Source organism: Anguilla rostrata, chromosome 11, assembly GCF_018555375.3.
Source record: "Anguilla rostrata isolate EN2019 chromosome 11, ASM1855537v3, whole genome shotgun sequence".
NCBI lineage: Eukaryota > Metazoa > Chordata > Actinopteri > Anguilliformes > Anguillidae > Anguilla > Anguilla rostrata.
The window spans coordinates 23,106,464-23,128,579 of NC_057943.1; the positions used below are offsets into that span (position 1 = coordinate 23,106,464).

A 22,116-nucleotide genomic window follows, 5' to 3' on the forward strand; every position below is an offset into this window, starting at 1 on the left:
GAAGAAAGGTACACTGTCTAAAGCAGATCAAGCCACTGTAAAGAAGTCATAGGTGTCTCGGGTAAACTGCTTGTGTAACATGTATTTCAGCGCTACTGAATTGGGATGAACACATCTGTATCTGGTGACGTACTGTTCGGCGATGATGTAACCGTCCTCCTGGGGAGAGCACTGAACCCCGGCCACCTCCACGTTCCCCACCAGCTCTGAGAAGGCCAGCCCTAAGTTTGTCCCGTGGATGGTCACCCTCGTGCCCCCCTCTGGAGGTCCTGCCATTGGAGTCACCTGTACGGAGAGAGGGGGAGAAAAGGGGGGGGGGGGGTGATGATGTCACTTTCTCTTCTTGACCCCAAATTTTAACTCCATCAGTATTTATGAGGAGCTAAGACTGAGGGCAGTGTGTACAGTACATAGAGAACAAAACATTCACACACTGCACAACGGGGAGCTGTCAGACCCCAGGCCTGGGAGATGTTAACAGACTCACGCATAGTTCACTAACCACACTTCATCATATAAAACATGGACTTTTACGGTGGTATGTGCTGAAACAGCCTTCTCCAGCTCTGCATTGTGTGCGCCTTATAAAGGGCTGCATTAGCCCTAGCAACGGCCCACCTTCCAATAAAAAGCAATATGGCGGCACAGCATGACCTTGGCTCTCCATGGCATGGAGCCTTCTGTGCTATAAAACCCTGGAGTGGCTGTATCCTGGCCAACCTCCAGTGCAGGGAGCCGGAGAGCGAGGGAGAGGAAAGAAGAGAGAGAGAGAGAGAGGGAGAGAGGAAAGAAAGAGAGAGAGAGAGAGAGAGAAGAGAGAGAGAGAGAGAGAGAGAGAGAGAGAGAGAGATAAAGAGGACGAACACCTTGTGTGCACCGTGCGGCACGGACTCGCTATGTACACAATCAATACGCCATTACGGGGCACACAAGCAGAAATAAAGCGCCCCAAATGAAGGGCACTTCAGGGCGGCGCGGTTAGCCTAGCCTAGCCGAAGCCAATGGGACTCCTGCATTGTAATGTAGATTTGGTGGACATTAATTGCGCTGGATGTAGAGTAAGTGTGTCATCACACCGCCTCAGGGTTTGAATTCATGAATGTTTTACTGGCTGCCTGGGCACGCAGGGTACAGAGGGGAACGCGGGGAGGAGGAAGGATGCGCGGCTAAATATATCCCCATCAGGCCACGGCTGCCGAAATTGGAGGAGACTTTGGGCTTGTTATATAAGCGGAGGGGCGAGCTCCGACTCCAGTTGGGCGGGGGGTAAAAGCCGTGGCCGAGGGGGGTGGGGGGGTGGGGGGGGGTCGGTGCCGTTTTGAAGGCAGCCTGGGTATGGGGTGGAGGTGGGGGGCCCTACTGAGAGCCAGAGCGTTTCACTCCACACAGGGACTCTGTCAGCCGGCCCTACTGAGAGCCAGCGCCTTCGGTCATCAGGAAGGGGCATAAACACCGCTTCGCGTGACGCTGCGCTTGAGAGGCTCGGCCCGCCTTTTTAACGGAGCAGGCCGTCCTGAGCCTGGCCCGCTCGCTGGCCTGGGGGCCTGTGGCCCGGTGAACACAGCCACACAAAGCGCATCGTTTCATTACCCAACTGAAACCTGGGGAAGCGTTCCACGCCTCTTATGTTCTTATTCAAACTCCCAGGGTCTGGCTCAGCACAAGGAAAGTGGTCTTTATGAAACACATACGCACACACACGCACACAAACATATGCACGCATGCACACACGCATGCATCACGCATGCACTCCCACATGCGCATACAGTATGCACACGTACTCACACACACACACATACTCACATACACACAAACATATGCACGCATGCACACACACACACACACACACACATACAGCCGATCGGCCTGTTTGCTCTGCCCCAGGCTGTGCTGTGTGTGAGCCTGCAGGCGCTCGCCTGTTGTCTCAGCTCCACCTCTCTAAACACAGGGAAGAGGACGCTCCATACTACACACGCTACCCTCCCACCCCCCAAAATCAACGCTCCCAATGTAATCCCTTCAAGGAGCCCCACAATTTCCCCGCTCCTTCTTTCACGCTGTCAATCGCTGGTAATTTCCAGAAGACAGGGTCTCTTTCAGAAGCCCACTGCCGTCATTTTCATCAAATCCGGGGATGGAGGGACGGCAAGGGGGAAGGGAGGGAGTGTTAGGGTGTTAGCGGTAGCAGTTAAGGGGTTGATGATTTCTTTGGAGGCTATGGCACGGGTGACCTACAGTACACCGAGAACATGACAGGACCGCTTCATAATTTGGATTAAAAAAAAAAACTTGAAAGAAAAAGCCACTGAGAAGCCAACTGTGAACACTGAGGCCCAGAGGGCTGGGGGCTTACGCAGAGATCCTTAACCACACACGCCAGCGCCATGTTCACTTACGCAGCTTCTGCAATGCCTGGAAACACGCTTCTGATCTGGTCCTGCTAATGCACATGAGGCCCCAAGTGGGGCTACAGAGATCCAGCCCAGCACGTCATCGCAGGGTCCTTACGGATAAGTCGCAATCCGGCACGTATCAGGGCCCCTACGGTACATCCAGGGGCCCGCAGTATCCAGGGCCTAGTATCCAGGGGCCACTACGATATCCAGGCCCCTCTACGGTATATCCAGGGGCCCCTCTACGGTATATCCAGGGGCCCCGCTATGGTATATCCAGGGCCCCACTACTGTATATCCAGGGGCCCCGCTACGGTATATCCAGGGGCCCACGTACTACGTATATCAGGGCCCGCTACGGTACATCCAGGGGTCCCTCTACGGTATATCCAGGGGCCCCGCTACGGTACATCCAGGGGCCCCGCTACAGTATATCCAGGGGCCCCACTACGGTATATCCAGGGGCCCGCTACGGTTCGCTCTCTGGGTGAGCCTGCCACCGTTAGGAGGCTGGCTTCCTGGCGGTAAAGATGACATACGCGTTCGCTATACTTTCCCCTCTCTATATATACTGCATCAGTCATAATTCAATTTAATCAGCTCCAATAAAGTCCCTAATTCAGGGAGGGGTCCAATTACAGCCCTGGGGAGTTGCAGTGAAGCAGGGCTCCGGGCTGCCGGTTGGGGGAGATTGATGTCGGGTGAAGCTGCTGGTTAACCAGGTAAGCTGTAATTTAATTTGGCTCCCCTGGCAGCGCGCTGCATTGGCACTGTTGGGCGCGGGCGAGGCGCGTGATGAATGCCCGCCGTCCCGCACCCTCAGACAGATGCCCGGCCCGGTGTTAAACCTGTCTGTGATGAAATGCGAGGGGAGAAGAGCTAGCAGAGGAACACTCAGCAGGGAGGAAGGAGGGAAGGCGTCCTGTCTGAAGGTCGTGTCGCGCGGGGCGACCCGAAGCCTTTCGGTAAAAAAGCGTCGACTCATTTCTGCATTTCCTCCAACGGCGGCCCTTTCATCAGATCTGCATTACACACTGCACGCTATTTATCACTGCTCAACATTCTATTCAACCATTATTTAACCAGGGCAGTCTCACTGAGATTGACCTGTCTTTTGCAAGAAAGCCTACATGACTGGAGGACACACAAAGAGAGCATGTAAGCTAACCACTGCGCCACCGTGCTGCCCGAAACACAGGCCACTCCTCCTGCTGTACCACACTACGTTTGGACCTGTGCTGAGCCACAGAGGGTCAATGAACCGGGCCGGGGCCTCAGAGACAGAGCAGGGCCAGCAGTGAGAGGGGTTCTCCTGGGTTCTCCTGGGTTCTCCTGGGCTCTGCTGAGTTCTGCGGGAATCTGTACTGCACACGCGGGTCACACGAGGGCCGCTGTCTGCACAGAGGCTAAAACCGCAGTGCTCGCGTTCATCCAGGAGAGGCACTGGCGTCACAGGAAATGCCCCGATTTGTGTCCTCCAAGAGTCATTTACAGCTGCTTTTTGTGCACCAAAAAAAAACAAAAAAAAAAAACGTGTGGTAAGAGGGATAACCTGAGTCCCTCAAAGAGTGGCTATAACTGTCAGCGTAACACTTACTGCAATAGCTTTTAATGGAGAGGAGCACGTAAAGTACTCTGTGAATAGACGCCTTTATCGGTCCAACCATTCACCATTTCAGACATTTTACAAGGAAGGAGGTGTAGCATGTGGGCCGGGTAACGGCCCGCCCCCACAGCACACATATACTGGAGACTGAAACAGTCCCAGACTCCCCACTCCCTTACTGCTACAGTGACACACGGGGACAAATGTATATGTACCACAAATATGTGGACTCTTAAAGCATAAGGACCACATAATGGCTTCCCCAAAAGATATTAAATAAATTATTTTGAATCGAGAGGTTTTTCATTGAATTAAGCTGAAATTATTGTCAGTATGGCAACAAATTTGACTGAAAAACACCCACAGTCATCCCAGAAAATGACTTCTGTGATGCAGCATAACATAATAGGTGGACGACAAACAGCTCTGCTATTATACCTTTAGGTTGAATAGATGACGGAAATGGATAGCATTTGGTTGAAAAGATGACAGAAATGGACAGCATTTAGTTGAAAAGATGACAGAAATGGACAGCATTGAAATATTTTATTCTGAATCAAAGGATATAAATAGTGACTCAGATGACGCAGACTCTTATGAGTCTGTAGAAGACATAATCGCTGATCCTGATAGACTACCGCAATACAGCCTTTCAGGTTTGAGCCACAGGCGATTGGAGTTGGAGTATTATTTCCAAAGCAAACAACCAGAGAACTTCTAGTTAGCCATCTTGCCCAGATTCTATGAAATACGGTCTGGATGCAAACAGTGCTAGCTCTGTCAATGGCTGCAGATGGATGCTGCTAGCCAATTAGCTCCTGCCTTACGACCTACGTAAATCCACCTTGAGCGAGCAAATTAGTGCAGAATCATATGTCTCGTTTTCCATTAGTGTCACCGTAACGTTCTTAAGCCCATCGTGTTATAGCGATATGGGCTGATATGGGATATTCTTTAATGGAAAAGGTGCTAGCTATAGCTGATTTGACAGTTACTCACTTCCTCACTCTATCATGGTTTTCTGGTGTCTGTCCCATAAAAGCATGGTACATTCCACAACAGCATATTTTTTTAAAAATACACTGCAATGTGACAATAATTTGGAGAGTTGTGATGTCTAAATGTTATTTCAGTTTATTTACAGTTTATTCTATTTATGTAAGGATGTGCTTACATACGCTCTTTTACTGACTTTTGTTTCAACTCAAAACACATTTGCAGTGGTCCAGCTTGCCCATTTCAATTCAGTTAATCACTTCAAATAGAGATAAGGCAGCTCTGCTTTCTAAAGAAAGAAAGAAAGGAGAGAGAACAACATTGGGAGGGAAAGAAAGAGGAGAGAGAAAGTGTCTGGAGGTGACCTGCACAGCCTGTGTTCACACTGCTGTGCAAGTGATCCCGCAATGTGAGAATGTGTGAGTGTGTGTGTGTGTGTGTGTGTGTGAGCATGTGTGTGTATGTGATTGCGTGGTGTGTGTGTGTGCGTGGTGCGTGTGCGTGGTGTGTGTGTGTGCGTGGTGCGTGTGTGTGTGCATGGTGTGTGTGTGTGCGTGGTGCGTGTGTGTGTGTGCACGCGTGCGCGTGTGTGCGTGGTGCGTGCGTGTGTGCGTGTGTGTGTGCACACGTGCGCGTGTGTGCATGGTGCGTGTGTGCAGGTGTATGGTGTGTGAGTATGTGTGCCTGTGGGCAGCCTTTGCAGGGGGGCAGGTCCTCATTGATAGCCGGTCCGTACGTCAGTAAGGCTGCCTGCGCTTTGGGGAACACACACAGACTCGCACATTCACAGGTGACACAAACAGAATCAGAGCCAACGCCAGCGCTCCCTGTGCCTTTTAGGCAAACCCATCGAGTTTGCAGCTTCCTCTGATGCAATTTCCTGCTCCTTCTGCGGAGGGGGTCGTTAATATTAATGCCACTTTGTGGGAGGGGGGGTGGGGAAGGTGGGGGGGGGGTGGCAGCGAGCGAGAAAATGCTGCTTAATAGAATTATTAAACAATCATCGCATACATCACTTTGTAAACACGGGCACTAATTCATATCTTCATGTGTACACAAATCAGCTTATGGTGACAGGGCTGAGACATGCTAAATTATTTATTTTTTGCTTCATTTGCATAACAAGAAAGAAGAAAAAAAAAGCACATACAAACTGAATTCAGCCCGCAAGGGAAATTGAAATTCCTTTCAATAAGGGCTTTCTTTTTTAAACACAAGCATGAAGATGCTATGAGAGTCTCTCATGGTAAAACAAAAACAATTAAAACCTTACTAATCTCATTTCCTGTTTTCCAGACTCTGCAAGCTGATTGCAGGGGAGGTGTAAGAAAACACACTCTAAAGAGGCCTGGTGGTTTCACCTCTATGCATATTTCCAGCTCTTTTGTAGAATAAAGACAATATCCGAGATCAGGCTTTACCTCTCAGCGGCACAGAGAGGGAGCAGCGGGGAACTGCGCTTGTAGCTCAGAGGTTGCAGGTTTGATTCCCAGGTGGGGCGCGGCTGTCGTACCCTCGCACGAAGCGTTTAATCTGAATTCCTTGAGTAAACACCCAGCCGCGTAAGCAGACCGCGAGAGAGAAAATGCACGCTGCTCAGCAGCAGGGCATCTGCTAAATGCCTAAATATACTCATCTGAATGTATCGCCTGACAGGGCTAGATCTGCTGCTAATATTATTAGCGGTGAAGATGCCTCAGCCTCGGCAGCCCGGGGTTGTCAGAGCTGTAGGTTACAGTGTGAAAACGGTTCAGATAAATGGAACTCGCACATTCCATCTGGCAGCTCAGAAATGTAGCGCGTGCGCTGGAGAGGCGCTGTGGGATTATTTGTCCGTGTGCGCTGACAACAGGCCGGGCGGCGTTCCGCAAACGTATTCATAGCTGAATACCTAAACAAGCGAGCAGGTAGCAGCTAAACAGCAAACATGCTGAATGCTTTGATATCAAAAGCAGCTGTCAAAAGCCATTTATAAGTTAAGACAAAAGTCACCTCATTTTTGGAGATTTTTCTTCCTTAGGCCGTATCAATACACACCACTTCCCGGGCCCAACATAGTTTATGGGAAATGGCTAATAATGATTGTAATGTGAGCGTACCTTTTAAAAGTCAAATGGTATTTTATTGACCGCATTAATAAATAACAATAAGAAACCCTTAATGTAAATATCTTGCAGCAGATGTTGCACTAAGTGAGTCCTGTTTCCTACACACACACAGCAGGCCTGACCTCTTCACCTTTGTGATGGGCCTGGTGAAGCCGGGGTCACCCTGCGATGACCCCGCTATCCGCGGGGGTCCTCCAGGGGGGTCTCCGGGGAGCGATCTGGCACGGCCCGTGCGCTCCGCACGCGGGTGCCCTCCTGCTATTGTTTTTTGCCCCTCGCTCCAAAATCGATACGGCAGCAGAAATTGTGAGCGCGCCAGCTCAGTTATATAACAGCCCTCAACCCTCAGCAGCCCTGCAGCTTTCTCCTCCTCCATTTTTTATTTCTCCATCTCTCTATCCCTTCCTCTACTCCTCCTGTCTCTCTCAATCTCTGTCTTCCACGTCTCTGCAGCTCATCATGCTTTCCCTCCTTTCTGTTCCTCACTCTCTTCTTATCTCTCTTCCATCTCCCTCTCTCTTCCTATTTGAGTTCTCCGGTATTCTTCTTCCCCCTTTACATTTTTTCGCTCACTCTCACTCACTCCCTCCCTCTCTTTCTCTCTCTCCCTCCCACTTTTTCCTCCCTCCCTCCCTCTTTCTCTCTCTCTCCTTCCCTCCCTCTCTTTCTCTATCTCTGCCCTTCCTTCCTCTCTTTCTCCCTCCCTCTCCCTCTGAACATCTTCTTTAGCTAACCCTCTGTTATTTGGGCTTTTCTTCCTCTCCTTCCCTTCCCTCTCTCCCTCCATCTCCCTCTGCACATCTTCTTTAGCCAACCCTCCGTTATTTGGGCTTTTCCTCCTCTCCTCCTCTTCCCTTGCTCTTTTCCTGCTCTGGGAGTGAGAGCCACAGGCAGCCGCGCAGTGCCTGCTGCAGGGCACGCGTCAGCCCTAATGAAAAGGGAAGGCGGAGAGAGAGAGAGAGAGAGAGAGAGAGAGAGAGAGAGAGAGAGAGAGAGAGAGAGAGAGAGAGAGAGAGAGAGGAGAGAGAGAGAGAGAGAGAGAGAGAGAGAGAGAGAAGAGAGAGAGAGAGAGAGAGAGAGAGAGAGAGAGGGAGAGAGAGAGAGAGAGAGAGAGAGAGAGAGAGGGAGAGAGAGAGGGGAGAGATTTTTGATTTTTAAAAACCCCTTTTATTGGGACATTTTCCAACACAGAAAATTGCTATACTTCAAAAATAAAACCAATAGACAAAGAACATAAAAGAAAGACTATCAAAAACTAAACACAGGCAGAAAAGAAAGGAAAAGAGAGAGAGAGAAAAAAAATTCCTTATTTACATCCTTATTTACAAACCAAAAACCAAAAAATTCCACACAACAGAAAATACTTCAAAAATGAAGTAATAGCAAATCCTCCTGAACAGTGCACAAAACCCCTCCAATACCCCAAGTGTGCATGAAAGCATCCATGTTATCCGTCAGTTTATAGTATACAAATTCCAGCCTGAGACGGGCTGCCAGCAGTCCACTCATCATCAGGACTGGGTCAACTGACCCCTGACCCTGGATGCAGTTCTTTCTTGTCTTCCATATAGACAGTTTTGCTACTCCTGATAAAAAATTAAGTAGAACATGCACAGACCTTTTAGCCGCCGAATACCGTGGACCATAAATAAATAACTGAAAAGAAAATCTTGTCCCCAAACCCTGAAACCACCCCTCTAACTGCCTAAATAAACCCTTAAGTCTGGGACACAGAATAAAAAGGTGTTGTAGGGATTCCGCCCCGAACAAAAGGACAACCCTCCCTATACTGGGATCCAGGTGCACCAGATGTCTATTTGTGGCTATGGCCCCATGCACAATCCTCCACTGGAGGTCACCTGCCCGTTTATCAATGGGAGGTTTGTACAAAGACCGCCAGCAGCCTTTCGGGGAAGAGTCTGGATCAAAAACCCAGTCCACCTCGACGCCTCTATCCCTGCCAAAGAGCGTAAGTGTGACACTTTGACACAGGTGTAATAAGCTGCTTTCTTGCTTAGAGTCTCAAACTCCCCCAACTCTGGGGTTGTAAAAGACAGCAAGCGCCCCCCCTCTTCTTGCCACTCCCCAACAGCAGGATAGACAGTCAAAGGGGAAATACATACTCACACTCATCATCCCATTGGTCAGACAGAGTACGGTTCTCAGCAAATGCTCTTAGGGGCCCTGGCAGGATGCACAGACCTCTTCCACCAACCTCTCCAGCAGTCTAGAGGATCTGATGTTTGTTTTCTCTGCAAGTTGGTCTACAGACGTCTTCATCAAATGGCCCAGCTTGACACAGCCAGCTTCTCTCAGGCTGGACCGCAGGCTGGCAGAGGACAAGGTCTGAGTTTTTATGAGGGCAGTATAGAACAGTGGCTCCTCAAACAGCCACATCCCTGGTGTCATTTCTGATTCCCGGTGGACCTTGAAAACCTGCCACGACTGTGGACTGACAGGTAGAAAGGCGTCAACCCAGTCAGGTCCACCAACTCAGGCTGGAGCAGGAACAGCTGCTTGTCATAGCCGAGTCGACCAGCCCTCCGCAGTAACAGTCGAGCTGTATCCTGCCAGCTCAGACCGAAGTTGTAAAGCAGCCTCTGTGCTGCCTGCAGCCTGAAAGCCCTTATCCTGTTGGGGATGTCAATAAGGCCCTGCCCCCCCTCCTCAACAGGAAGGTACAGTGCAGACGCCCTTATCCAGTGCTGGCCGGACCAGAAGAAGTCCACAATAGTCCTCTGCACCGCCTCAACTAGGCCCCTTGGTGGAGATAAGACAATCAGTCTGTGCCATAAGGTCGAGGCGACCAGGTTATTGATGACCAGAACTCTCCCCCTATATGACAGCTGGGGTAGCAGCCACTTCCACCTAGACAGTCTGGCACACACCTTCTCCATGATACCCTCCCAGTTCTGCAACTGGAACTCCTCCGTCCCTAAAAATATTCCTAAAACCTTCATTCCTGCCCTTCCCCACCTGAGACCCCCTGGCAGGCTGGGAGCTGCCCTCTCCCGCCACTGTCCTACCTGTAGGGCCTCACTCTTCTCCCAGTTTACCCTTGCAGAGGAAGCCTTTTCATAAAAACCTAAACTTTCAACTAAAACATCCACATCCCTCTGCTCCTTTATAAAAATGTTAACATCATCGGCATATGCCGACACCACTAATGGTGGGCTCTGTGGTAGCCCCGGTAGGGAGAGCCCTGTGAGCCTATTTCTGAGCCTGTTTAAAAGTGGTTCAATTGTGAGAGAGTATAACTGTCCAGAGATGGGGCAGCCCTGTCTGATCCCTCTCTCAACAGGAATTGGACGACTCAGCCCACCTCCCACCTTAACCATGCATGATGCCCCATTATATAACAACCCTAACCATGCCATAAAGCCCTCCCCAAAACCAAAGCCCTCAAAGTAGAAAAAAGAAAAACATGGTCGACACGATCAAAAGCCTTTTCCTGGTCAAGGGATAAAACACGACATCAAGGTTGTACATTTCGCACACATCAAACAAATCTCTCATTAAAAAAGATTGTCCATGATAGACCTATCTGGGATACAATATGACTGGTCTTTATGAACCAGTATTTCCAGATAGTCTTTCAGTCTATTAGCCAGGACCTTGGAAAGCAGTTTATAATCTGTGCATAAGAGGGCCACAGGTCTCCAGTTTTTAAGTAAGGCCAGGTCTCCTTTTTTTGGAAGAAGAGAGAGAGCTGCACGCCGACAGGAAGTCGGTAATGAGCCACTCTTCGCGCACTCCTGTAGCACTTCCAGTAAGTCAGTCCCTAAGGAGCTCCAGAAATGTTTATAGAAGTCTGCAGGTAGCCCATCTATGCCTGGAGCGCGACCAGATGTCAACTGCCCTACTGCAGTAGTAAGCTCATCCAGGCTGATGTCAGTGTCCAAAGCGGTGCGCTCCGCCATCCCCAGCTGAGGCAGCCCCTGAAGAAGCTCAGCAGCACATGCTGCATCAGAGTCCTCCGCCCCGTAGAGGGCAGTATAGAAAGCCACTGCATGCCTCCTCATCTCAGCTGGGTTGGTGGTCACCCTTCCATCTGGGAGCCGAAGACACGCCATCTGCTTTGTTTGGGATACAGACTTCTCCAAATTGAAGAAAAAGGAGCTAGGTGCATCCATGTCCTTGATACCAATAAAACGTGCCCTAACCATAGCCCCTTTCACCCTCTCGTGTAAAAACATGCTGAGTTCCTGTCTTTTCCTCTGTAATGTGTCACCATCAGGGTTATTGTGTGTTATAAGGCCGCACTCAATATCCCTAATCTCTTGCTCCAGAGTCTGCATGGCTGACTTGACCCTGCTGGTAGAATGAGCAGTGTACTGCTGACAGAAGAGACGGATGTGGGGTCTTTCCCACCTCCCACCATTGGCTCAAGGAGACAAACTCCCCTTTCCTGTTCCTCCAGACCTCCCAAAACAAACCAAACTTTTCACAAAAAAATTTATCTTGTAGTAATTTTACATTGAAATGCCAATATGAGCTGACCTTTTTGTTAGGTGAGAGGTGAAAATCCACTGTGACAAGGTGATGATCAGTGAAACCAACGGGGTGAATGAAACTATTTAGTAACCTAGCGCTAAACACCTGTGATGTGTAAACCCTATCTAATCTGGCTGCACTTACCCTGCTATTTAATATCTTTACCCATGTATACTGTCTAACTTGTGGATGTTTGACCCTCCATGCATCCACTAAATCTGATTGAGTAATGAGCTGAGATAAACAAGTGGATGATGATAAATGAGGTTCCTCACTTGTCCTATCCAAAGTGAAATTTACTGTGCAATTCCAATCCCCTCCCATCACAATACATTCCCCTTGACCACACTGCTGTATTGATTCCCTCAATTTCTTAAAAACTTTCAGCCGCTCTGAACCTTGGTTCGGAGCATAGACATTAATAAAACAAAAAATAATTTCGCAGATCTCAGCCCTGACCATCTGCACCCTGCCCTTCACTATCTCAGTGGTGGATATAACTTTTAAACTCACCCCAGGTGAAAAAGGATGGCTATCCCTGCGCTAAAATTAGTCCCATGGCTAAGGAAGTGCTGACCCCTCCACCATAAACCCCATTCTACTTCATTTGTAATGTCACTGTGTGTTTCTTGTAGGAAAATTACATCTAATCCTTTCTGTTGACACAAATCAGAAACTAAAGCCCTCTTTTGTCTATCCCTACCTCCATTGATGTTTAGAGACCCAACCCTTAATCTATGCATGGAAAAAATAAAGATTGGAAACAGAGAAGCAGATAGAAAAAACAGATGGAAGAGAAACAACACCCTGTGAAACATCATCATAATTCATTCATTTATTTAGTTATTTTCCGCTTTTCACAGTTTTTCCTTTCTTTGGCTCAAATCCCTTCCTCAAAACAGTGACATGTTTCCTTAATCTATAGCGCTTTTTTTCATCTAAAACATCTAAACCAACCAGTTTTTGCAAAGCTGAGACGGTCTTAATAAATTTCTCTCTATCAGGAAAGTAGTCTTCGACTCTGACCGATTTTCCAAAGGTATCATCAAGGAAAATATTGATTTCCTCAAGCGTATATGCATCGCCACTTTGCTGTGAGTCTGTTACTGACACGCCATCTGAATCGGAGTCATACTCCATTTCATCGTTTTCCTGGTTCTCAGTGACAGGCGGCTCAGCCACCGCTCCCTCGCCGCTAGCCTGCTTACCTAAGCCGGACCCAGTCATCGCCCTTGTGCCTGCTCTGCCTGACGCGGCTCAGCTACCTCCACTCCCGACAAATCCGTAACTATAGCCCCGCTTCCTACACCACTCGGGGCTGGGCAGTCTACAATCGTTACAGTCGCATCTAAGTTAGCCTGGTCCTTCTGATCCCGCTCCTCTGATTTTCCAAATGCATTTGCATCATAAGGCGATGTTTTGGGTAGCTGCGTTTCCTTTTCTCCCTGTCCACTCGTACCTTCTCCTGCATCAGCCTCCGGCGGCTGAGCACCACCGGCCTCCGCGTTTTCTGACGCTCGATGTCTGTGAGGACAGGCGGAGCGTTTGTGACCTACATCCCCACACTCAAAACACTTCATGCTACCAGAGCTCGCATAAACCATGTAAAACCCGTTTTCGTGCTTTACTCTAAAAGACACGTCTAGGGACTGTGTAGGGGAAACCAGAAACATAAACACCTGTCTCCTTAAAGACTGGACATGTTTAAGTTTCTCGTTCTTACACCCTAAGCCAATACTTTTAAAACCACTCGCCATTTTTCCAAAACGCTGAAGCTCTCGCTCCAGCGCCTCATTGGGGATAAACGGGGGGACACCCGATATCGTTATCCTGGTTGACGGCATAGCCAGCGGGGAAACAGGCACAAACAAATCATTAATAAAAATACCGTTTTCGATTAATTGTGAAACAAACCGTACCTCTTTTAAAAATAAAACCACCGCTTTATTCATTCTGGAGGCGTATGACAAGTTGTCATGCCCAACTAGATCACCCACCGCGAGAAGAACCTCCTCCACCGTGACACCTGGATCGGCCAAAATTCGTACTCCATGTCGGAGGGAGACGGACGGCGTCTCTTGGGACGCCATCCGCACCAAAACCCGACACCTACCAACACAAAACTAACAGCACTAACTACAGAAAAACTAGCTATATCATACAGTGAAAAACACGCAAAATGGAATAAAGAGAAAAGCCGTAAAAAGCTTTTAAACAAGCAACACTCACTCCCGCCAAACACACGCTCTCACTCACGAAAACTCCCAGCATGCACCAGAGAGAGAGAGAGAGAGAGAGAGAGAGAGAGAGAGAGAGAGAGGGGAGAGAGAGAGAGAGAGAGAGAGAGAGAGGGGGGGGAGAGAGAGAGAGAGAGAGGGAGAGAGAGAGAGAGATATGCGTCCCAGGAGACGGCTCGTAAGAGCCGGCAGCCCGACAGCCACACGCTGCCATCTCGCACGCAGCCACGGCAACAGCACAAAACCTAATACAATTATACCCACAATAAGAGCGCTCATACGCTTACAGAGCCTGACACCAGACGGGTAATGAAAAGAGAAAAGGAGCGGAGGAGAGAGGGAGGGAAACGGAGGGGGAGACAGACAGTCAGGCCGAGAGACAGAAAAAGGGAGAGAGAGGAGAGAGAGAGAGAGAGACAGTCAGGCCGAGAGACAGAAAAAGAGAGAGAGATAGAGAGGGAGAGGAGAGAGACTGAGAGTGGGAGGGATAGACAGGCAAACAGAGTGACAAGCGAAAAGAAAGTGAAGGAGAGAGAGATGGAGAGAGAGGGAAAAAGAGCAGAGCGGGAGATGCGCGCTTAGCGCTTCCGGGCTGCTTAGGCTACAGTGTAGCAAATCAATTAGGGAACTCATTAACTTCACTTTTTAATTGGCTGGCGTGCACGGGGGCAGATCAGGGGGCGCGGGGAGGCAAACGGCCGAGGAGAAGCGATCCATAGGCGCCGGGGCGGGGGGGTTAAACACAGAGCGACGGAGCGCAACCAAACATAATTAAATACCATGTTTTAGCCTGACTCCCGCCACCTCAGCCAAGATGCGCCAGGGCCGGCGGGAAATGAAGCACCCGCGTCCGGGGCCTTCGTATATAACCGAACGCGCGCGGGGACGGCGACGGCGCGGGGCGGCTACTGCCAGGAGACGTCGCAGCTTTACGGCGGCGGCGGCGCGGCTGCAATCGATAGCCACTTGTGCTCTTAGCTCGGGTTATGAATAGTAACATCGATAGGAGCGCCTCCGTGACCACAGATCCCTGTAAAACAAGCAGGGGCTGCTCATTTGCTCTCAGATAGAGAGGGATAGATGGGTATACTTTACTGAACCCCCGTGGGGTAATCCGGCCTCTGCCAGGCTTCAGTGCAATGCCTCGGGGCCAAGCTCGGTTCTGAGGGCAGTGCCTTGGTCGAGGGCAGTGGCAGCATAACACCTCAGCTGACACGCACGTCTTTAGGTGTGGGAGGAACGCGGAGTCCCCACGCAGACACGGGGAGAACACGCGAACTCCACGCAGAGAGGACCCGGGTGGCTTTGCGAGGCTACAGCGCTAACTCAGAGATGGAGCGCACGGCTCAGGAACACTCGAACTGCAAGCCTTTCCTCTCTGTGCCATTCTGCAGTACCGTGTTGCCTCTGACTTTAAAAAAAGGGCAAAGGGGGCTGTTCTTCTGGGCTCCATGTGGGGCCATCAACCTTCATGTTCAGCGGAGATCAGAGCTGACAATCTGGAGTGTTTACAAAGAATCGATCCGTATTGAAAAGAGCTATGATTTCACACATGCACCTGTGCACACATACGTATATATACACACACACCACACACACGGAGCTCCAGGCTGTGCAGAAGCAGTGCTGAGGCATGGCAGGATCTCAGAGGGACGGTCGAGCCCCCCCCCAATGTCGCTGGAGGTGTGCGGAGGAGAAGCCTGTCCGTGCTCACCCACACACACACACACACACACACACACACACACACACATGCTCGCTCTCCCGCCATGAAAACAAACACCAGCTGCTCTCTCCCTGCATATTGATTTAGCAGAGCGAGCGAGAGAGAGTGAGAGGGAGAGAGAGCCGGAGCCCAAACAGCACTATTACTTCCAGCATCCGCCAGTCCAGTCCCCTGGGACACGCCCACTCCCTCATTCACATTCACCAGGAAAGACGAGCAAAAACTGGGATCTGAGCAGCACAGGGGTCACACATTTCAGCACAAATATCTGCTTTTACTCTTTTACAAAGTACCCTGCCAGCACTTCACCCGAGCACACATTCTCTCCGATATGCCATTAGGAAGAAGAAAAGTACAGAAAATACAAGAAACTGCAATTTTCTATATTCAATTTTCTATATTTCTTTTCTCCCCTCAAATAACTTCTCTTGTGCTGAGCGCAGGAGCGCAGACTCTTTACTGAATTCTCCACTCTCTGTGTGGGTGTAAGCTCAATTTGGTGAGCGTTGGGAAAGCGGAGCGCGTAAACTCAGTCTGCAGCGGGGGGGGGGGGGGGGAGGCTGACCTCGGTGATGCGGGGGTTGGTGCACTTGACGTTCTTGCTGGACAGGTCCAGCCAGCGGCTGGCGTAGGTGGGGACGGGGCAGTGGTGTCGGAGGGTGCAGCGCCCCTCCCCCGTGCACCAGCCGCACTGGAACTTCCTCTCCGCCTTCAGGCACATCCCGCAGCTGTCCCGCTGCGCCGCGCACTTGTACAGGTGCACTGTGGGAAGAGAGGAGGGAGGAGCCCGGTCACGCACGCCCGGCCGGCTAATGAACGGCGTCTGAACGTCAGGGTTGGCCGTGGTCAGGTTTCCATTTGGCTGTGGGATGACATCACTATGGGAACGATACTCAAGCAGTCAAGTCACGGTTACAACATCCAGGCCAAGTAAAACCTACCTACTGATGGTCATTTAGCTGTGAAAGAAATCATGGAGATACGTGCCTATAACATTTTCAGAATAAAGCAGCAGGTGCTGAAACAGCAGGTCTGCTGAATATGAATGACCTTCCACAATAAAACTTTCTTTCTTAAACAAAACTGAGAAGCATTCCGAGATGACACTGAGCGGTCGAGCAGCACAATGATTATGCGTAAGTGGACACGCACCTCCAAGGTTGCGGGTTCGATCTGCAGGCAGAGCGCTGCCGTTCTGCCCTTGAACACGAGGCACTTAACCTGATTTGCTTCAATAACGGCTGCATAAGTGGATGAATGGATGCTGCGTGCGCCTCTCAGACCAAGTGCGTCTGCCGCGCGTCTGAAAAAAAGGCCGCTGCGACAATGCTGCTTGTCACTTTTAAAAAAACCGTGGCTAGGAAGGCTAGGAAAAGTGCTGGGGGCGCTTACGTTAGATTCTCTAAAAAACGTTCTGCCAACCAGACGTCACAAGCTGGGCGCACGCAGACCAGCCACGCCTACCACGCGCATTCTCCATGGTCACGGGGCAGCACCGCGGCTGTGCCAGGCCACGGTTTGGGAGAGGGGCACAGTTAGAGGTGTAGGGAACGAGCACGCCCCCCAAACTGGCCTTCACATTTTAAATTTAGAGGTTTAGCAGGCGCTTTTATCGAGAGCAACTGACAAAAGTGCATACATAAGGACTGGGCAACAAGCAGAGCCAACGCTTAATCATCAGAGTTACCACCAGTAGCAGTTGCCAGTACATAAAAGCACAAGATATCATTAAGGGCCATAGTAGGTGCATAGTAAGTGACTGATGTCAGTGGGGTAGCATAATAACCAGGCTGGGACCAAAATAGCTAAATACATTTTTTTAAAGATTACAGTATCTATTTCTTTATTGAAAATAGACATATTTCTCCAAGCGGTACATTAAAATGAGAGTTTCTGTAAGTGAATAAATGCTAATGACCACACTGAAGAACATCAATTAGTTTTTTGGTCCCCCAGAATTCCTCCTTTTTCCAAATGACTCTGTGATGCAGACCCCTGACGGATTTACCCGTGTCGGAGTCATGTTATTAACGCAGACCCCTAACGGAATTATCTGCTCCGTGATACGAACGTTAGCCGGCGGCGGCTCTTCCCCAGCGCTCGCTCGCGCACGCAGCAGCGGCTAAACGCGGACGCGTCCGCTACAACAGGCGAGCGGACGGCATCGAGGACAGAAGACCTCGTCGGGGACTTCCGCACGCGTCTCACACTTCTGTTTCCCCCGCGGGCAGAAAACAATTTGCAGCTTTTACTTTATCAATATAACAATTCTTCATTCTGTCTGGTCCCCTCTTTTCATTTCGCCGCAGTAAAATCAAAAACGCATTTGCCGTTTCCTCTACCCAGCAGAGAAAACAAATTGTTTGAAGATGGTTTTTTTTAAGTGTGTGAGGGGAAAGTGTGATTGCCCCTGAACGGGGTCCTGTCTATAGCGGGAGTCGGATCGATGGAGGCGAAACTGTGACATGGGCGGGACGCGGGGGGGGTGTTCTCATAGGCTGGAGCAGACTGGGTGGTGTCACCGCTACGCGGAGGGGGGGGGTACCCTACCTTGAATGTTCTCGGGGTTATCGATGATGAAGTTGCCGTTCCAGACAACGGAGAAGTCCACTGGCAGCTCGCTGATCTTCATGCCCTCATAAATATACTGTGAAAGAAAGGGAGAGAGAGAGAGAGAGAGAAAGAAAGAGAGGGAGAGAGAGAGAGAGACAGGGAGGGAGAGAGAGAGAGGGAGAGAGAGAAAGAAAGAGAGAGAGAGAGAGAGAGAGAGAGAGAAAGAGAGAGAGAGAGAGAGAGAGAGAGCGAGCTCGGGTTAGAACCTGAATGATGACCTAACGTTTCCCTCAGATTGGCATAATGTGATTGACGCACTTCTCAACATTCTCAGGTTGAGGAGGTCAGTGAACGCACGTGCACGGCGTGTAATGCCACCCCAGCCCATCCCCTCAGAACGCCGGCGGAGCGTCACGGGCTGGCGGGCTGGGTAACGACCTCGCGCCCCGTCCCCGTGTCTCCCCGGCGGCTCCATCGCCGGTTCCGCCGGCGGTCTGTCAGTCAGGCGTGTGTGCGGAGCCCCGCCCCGCCCGGGCTGGGCCGGAGGACCACGGCGTGCGGCCGCCCTCTCCATAGCAATGACCCCCCCCCCCCCCCCGCCTGACCCGCACCCCGTGTGAGTAGCGCCCGCCCGGCCCGCACGCGCGGGGGGAAGGAAATGGCCGTCGGGAGCGGCTCATCCTGATCTGATGATGATGTATTCATCGCTCGCTGCGTCCCCGGGGACAGGGGCCGGCGGGGGAATAGGATGGGGGGGACGGGAGGGAGGAGGGTGCCGGAGATGAACTGAGGAGGGACACGTTTTTGTGAAGGAATGGCGGTGGTATTTATCCTATTTTTATAATTGGATGCTCTCGGGGGATTCGGGGGGAACGGGCGGGTGCGTGGATGTGCCGTTTTGGGGAGTGGAGATGATATTTATTCTGTTCTATTAATGTTCCTTTGTATATTGTACTCTGGAAATGGGAAAGAGAATGCCCAAGTGTGTGTGTGTGTGTATTGCCCATGTGTATGTGACCGTATGTGTGCGCATGACTGTATGCACACGTGTGTGTGTGTGTGTGCGTGTGCGTAAGCGTGTGTGTGTGTAAATGCGTGCGTGTGTGTATGTAACGTGGTGTGTGTGTGTGTGGTGTGTCGTAAGGCGTGTGTGCGTGTGCGTGTGTGTGTGCGTAAGCGCGTGTGTGTGTGTGTGTGTAAATGTGTGTGTGTGTGTGTGTGTAAATGCGTGTGTGTGTGTGTGTGTGCATAAGCGTGTGTGTGTGTAAATGCGGTGTGTGTGTGTGGTGTGTGTGTGTGTGTGTGTGTGTGTGTAAATGCGTGGTGTGTGTGTGTGTGTGTGGTGTGTGGTGGTGTGTAAATGCATGTGTGTGTGTGTATGCGTCGGTGTGTATGCGTAAGCGTGTGCGTGTGTGTGTGTGTGTGTGTGTATGTGTGTGTGTATGTGTATGTGCCGGTGCGTGCGTTGGTACCGTACCGAGCTGTTCTGGCACTGCACGCTGGAGCTGTTGAAGCGCAGGGCGGTGACGCGGTGGCTGACCCCCTGGATGTGCAGGACGCACTCGTACCCGCGCTGGCCCGACTGCGGCTGCGGCAGGTTGCGCGCCTTCAGCGTGATGGGCTTCACCTCGCCCGCCGGGATCAGGATCTCCTCCGAGCGCACCAGCTGGGGGCAGTCCTGCGGGCCGCGCGAGGTTAAAGGTCAAGCACAGCAAGAAGCCGCATGCGAAAGGGACCTTTAAAGTGCTAACAACTCCAACAGCAGCAATACATACAGCATCGGAACGCACAGAGCTTTATGTTAAGCACACCTAATGAACATCTACAACAGCTTCCTCAGAGCAGAACAAACACAAACAGCACCAGGAGACATGTATCATGTATTCACATTATCATATTGTATTCATATTATTCATATGTACATACACCTTACTGCACTTTACTGTTCTTTGCACTCGGTTAGATGCTAACTGCATTCGTTGTCTCAGTACGTGTACTCTGTGCAATGACAATAAAGTTGAATCTAATCTAATCTAAAAAAAAAATGCACCCCCAGAAATGAAGACACACGTGGTGCCCATCTGATGCTGCAAAGGTTAACATACGTGGTTGTGGTTCTAATAGGGAAGATGTCTGACACAGGGCAGGGCCGGAGCAGGAAAGGTTAGAGCAGCGAGTGCAGAGGAAGAGTAATGCTCTGTGGTAGTGTGAGTGTCACACAGCTCAGCCCGCTGGCTCTCCAGGGCACTGAGAGGGAGAAGTGGGCAGCGCCGGCCCACCCACAGCCTCACCTTCACACGCCCCTCAGGTACTGCAGCTGATCAATGAGCCCCATTCACACCCAGCAGCCAGCTCACACACTGGAGTATACACGCACACACTGCACAGTGCACACACACACACACACACTGCACAATGCCCACACACACACACACATAGTGCACAGTACACACACACACACTCATACACACACTGCACAGTACACACACACACACACACACAAAATACACAGTACACACACACACAAGCACACGTATACACTCACACAATCACACACTTACACACACTGTACAGTACACACACACACACACACACACACACACTGCACAGTACACACACACACAAGCACACGTATACACTCACACACACACTCATACACACACTGCACAGTAACACACACACACAAAATGCACAGTACACACACACACAAGCACACTATACACTCACAATCACACACTTACACACACTGCACAGTACACACACACACACACACACACACAGATGCTATCTGATTCTCCAGTGGCAGAATCCAATCTCTCGGTGAAAGGCAGAGCAGGGCAGCTCTGCAGCTCTGATTGTGGTGAGAAAGTTTCCGCGGTGTTACAGACAGACATGAACCCAGGAGCAACGCGCAGCCCCACAGACGTCTCGCAGAGAAGGGGAACACTCTGTACCTCTGAGGCGTTCACCCGGCCCTCCTGGAAGGAGCAGCTGGTCGGGTCGTGGGTGCACAGGTTGCGGTACTTGCACCAGTGGCAGCGGAAGGCACTGTTCACACAGGACAGGCACCTGGGATGGGAGACAAACAGACAGACAAACAGACAGACAGAAACTCAGACCCTGCTACATCATGCACAGCAGAGCCCAGCAGAGCACACAGTTATGTTCCAATCCAGGCCCCCAGGCCCCACTTGGTTCCAGATTTTAACAAACAACAGAAGACAAACATTTTCAAATCAAATCGAGAATTATCTACGTAACGCCTTCTACAAATCGTTTGTCATAATACACTTCACAGCATATAAAGAAAGCATTTAAAAAGGCCTTTTGTTGGGCTTGGTTTTGTGCTAATTCCTTTTCATCCTCTTCACTGTTTAATTGTAATTAACATGTATTTTATTGGGGGGGGTATTTTAGGTATTTTAGGACAGCAAATCCTTATTTGATTTTGTGCTCATTTTGTATCATTTTACTTATGTGAAGCATTTAGTGTTATATGTTCCTAAGATATGAATGAAAGGTGCAATGTAAACCAAGTTCTAAAAATTACTATTATTTTACATTTATTTATTTATTCTTTTTTTTATTAGTTGCAGTAGTATTAGTAGTAGCACTAGCAGTAGTAGTGGTACTAGTAACAGTATTAGCAGTAGTAGTAGTAGTAGTAGTAGTGGTAGTAGTAGTATTAACAGTAGTAGTAGTAGTAGTAGTAGTAGTAGTAGTGGTAGTAGTAGTATTAACAGTAGTAGTAGTAGTGGTAGTAGTAGTATTAACAGAAGTAGTAGTAGTAGTAGTAGTGGTAGTAGTAGTATTAACAGTAGTAGTAGTAGTAGTAGTAGTAGTATTAACAGTAGCAGTAGTAGTAGTAGTAGTACTAGCAGTAGTAGTGGTGGTACTAGTGATTGCAGTGGCAGTAGTATTAGTAGTAACAGTATTAGCAGTAGTAGTAGTAGTAGTACTAGTAGTAGTATAAACAGTAGTAGTATTAGTAGTAGTATTAACA

General features: G+C 50.0%; 1 protein-coding gene across 1 annotated transcript in view; it reads right to left on the bottom strand.

The window, feature by feature from the left end:
• plxna2 (plexin A2) overlaps positions 1-22,116 on the bottom strand; it is a 213,662-nt gene that overhangs the window by 54,680 nt on the left and 136,866 nt on the right. Inside the window, exons 9-13 of the mRNA XM_064298828.1 lie at positions 21,068-21,182; positions 19,591-19,791; positions 18,111-18,207; positions 16,126-16,322; positions 134-285 (exon numbers count right to left, since the gene is read on the bottom strand). Of these exons, the coding sequence (XP_064154898.1) occupies positions 134-285; positions 16,126-16,322; positions 18,111-18,207; positions 19,591-19,791; positions 21,068-21,182 (762 nt within the window). The remainder of the gene's footprint in view (positions 1-133; positions 286-16,125; positions 16,323-18,110; positions 18,208-19,590; positions 19,792-21,067; positions 21,183-22,116) is intronic.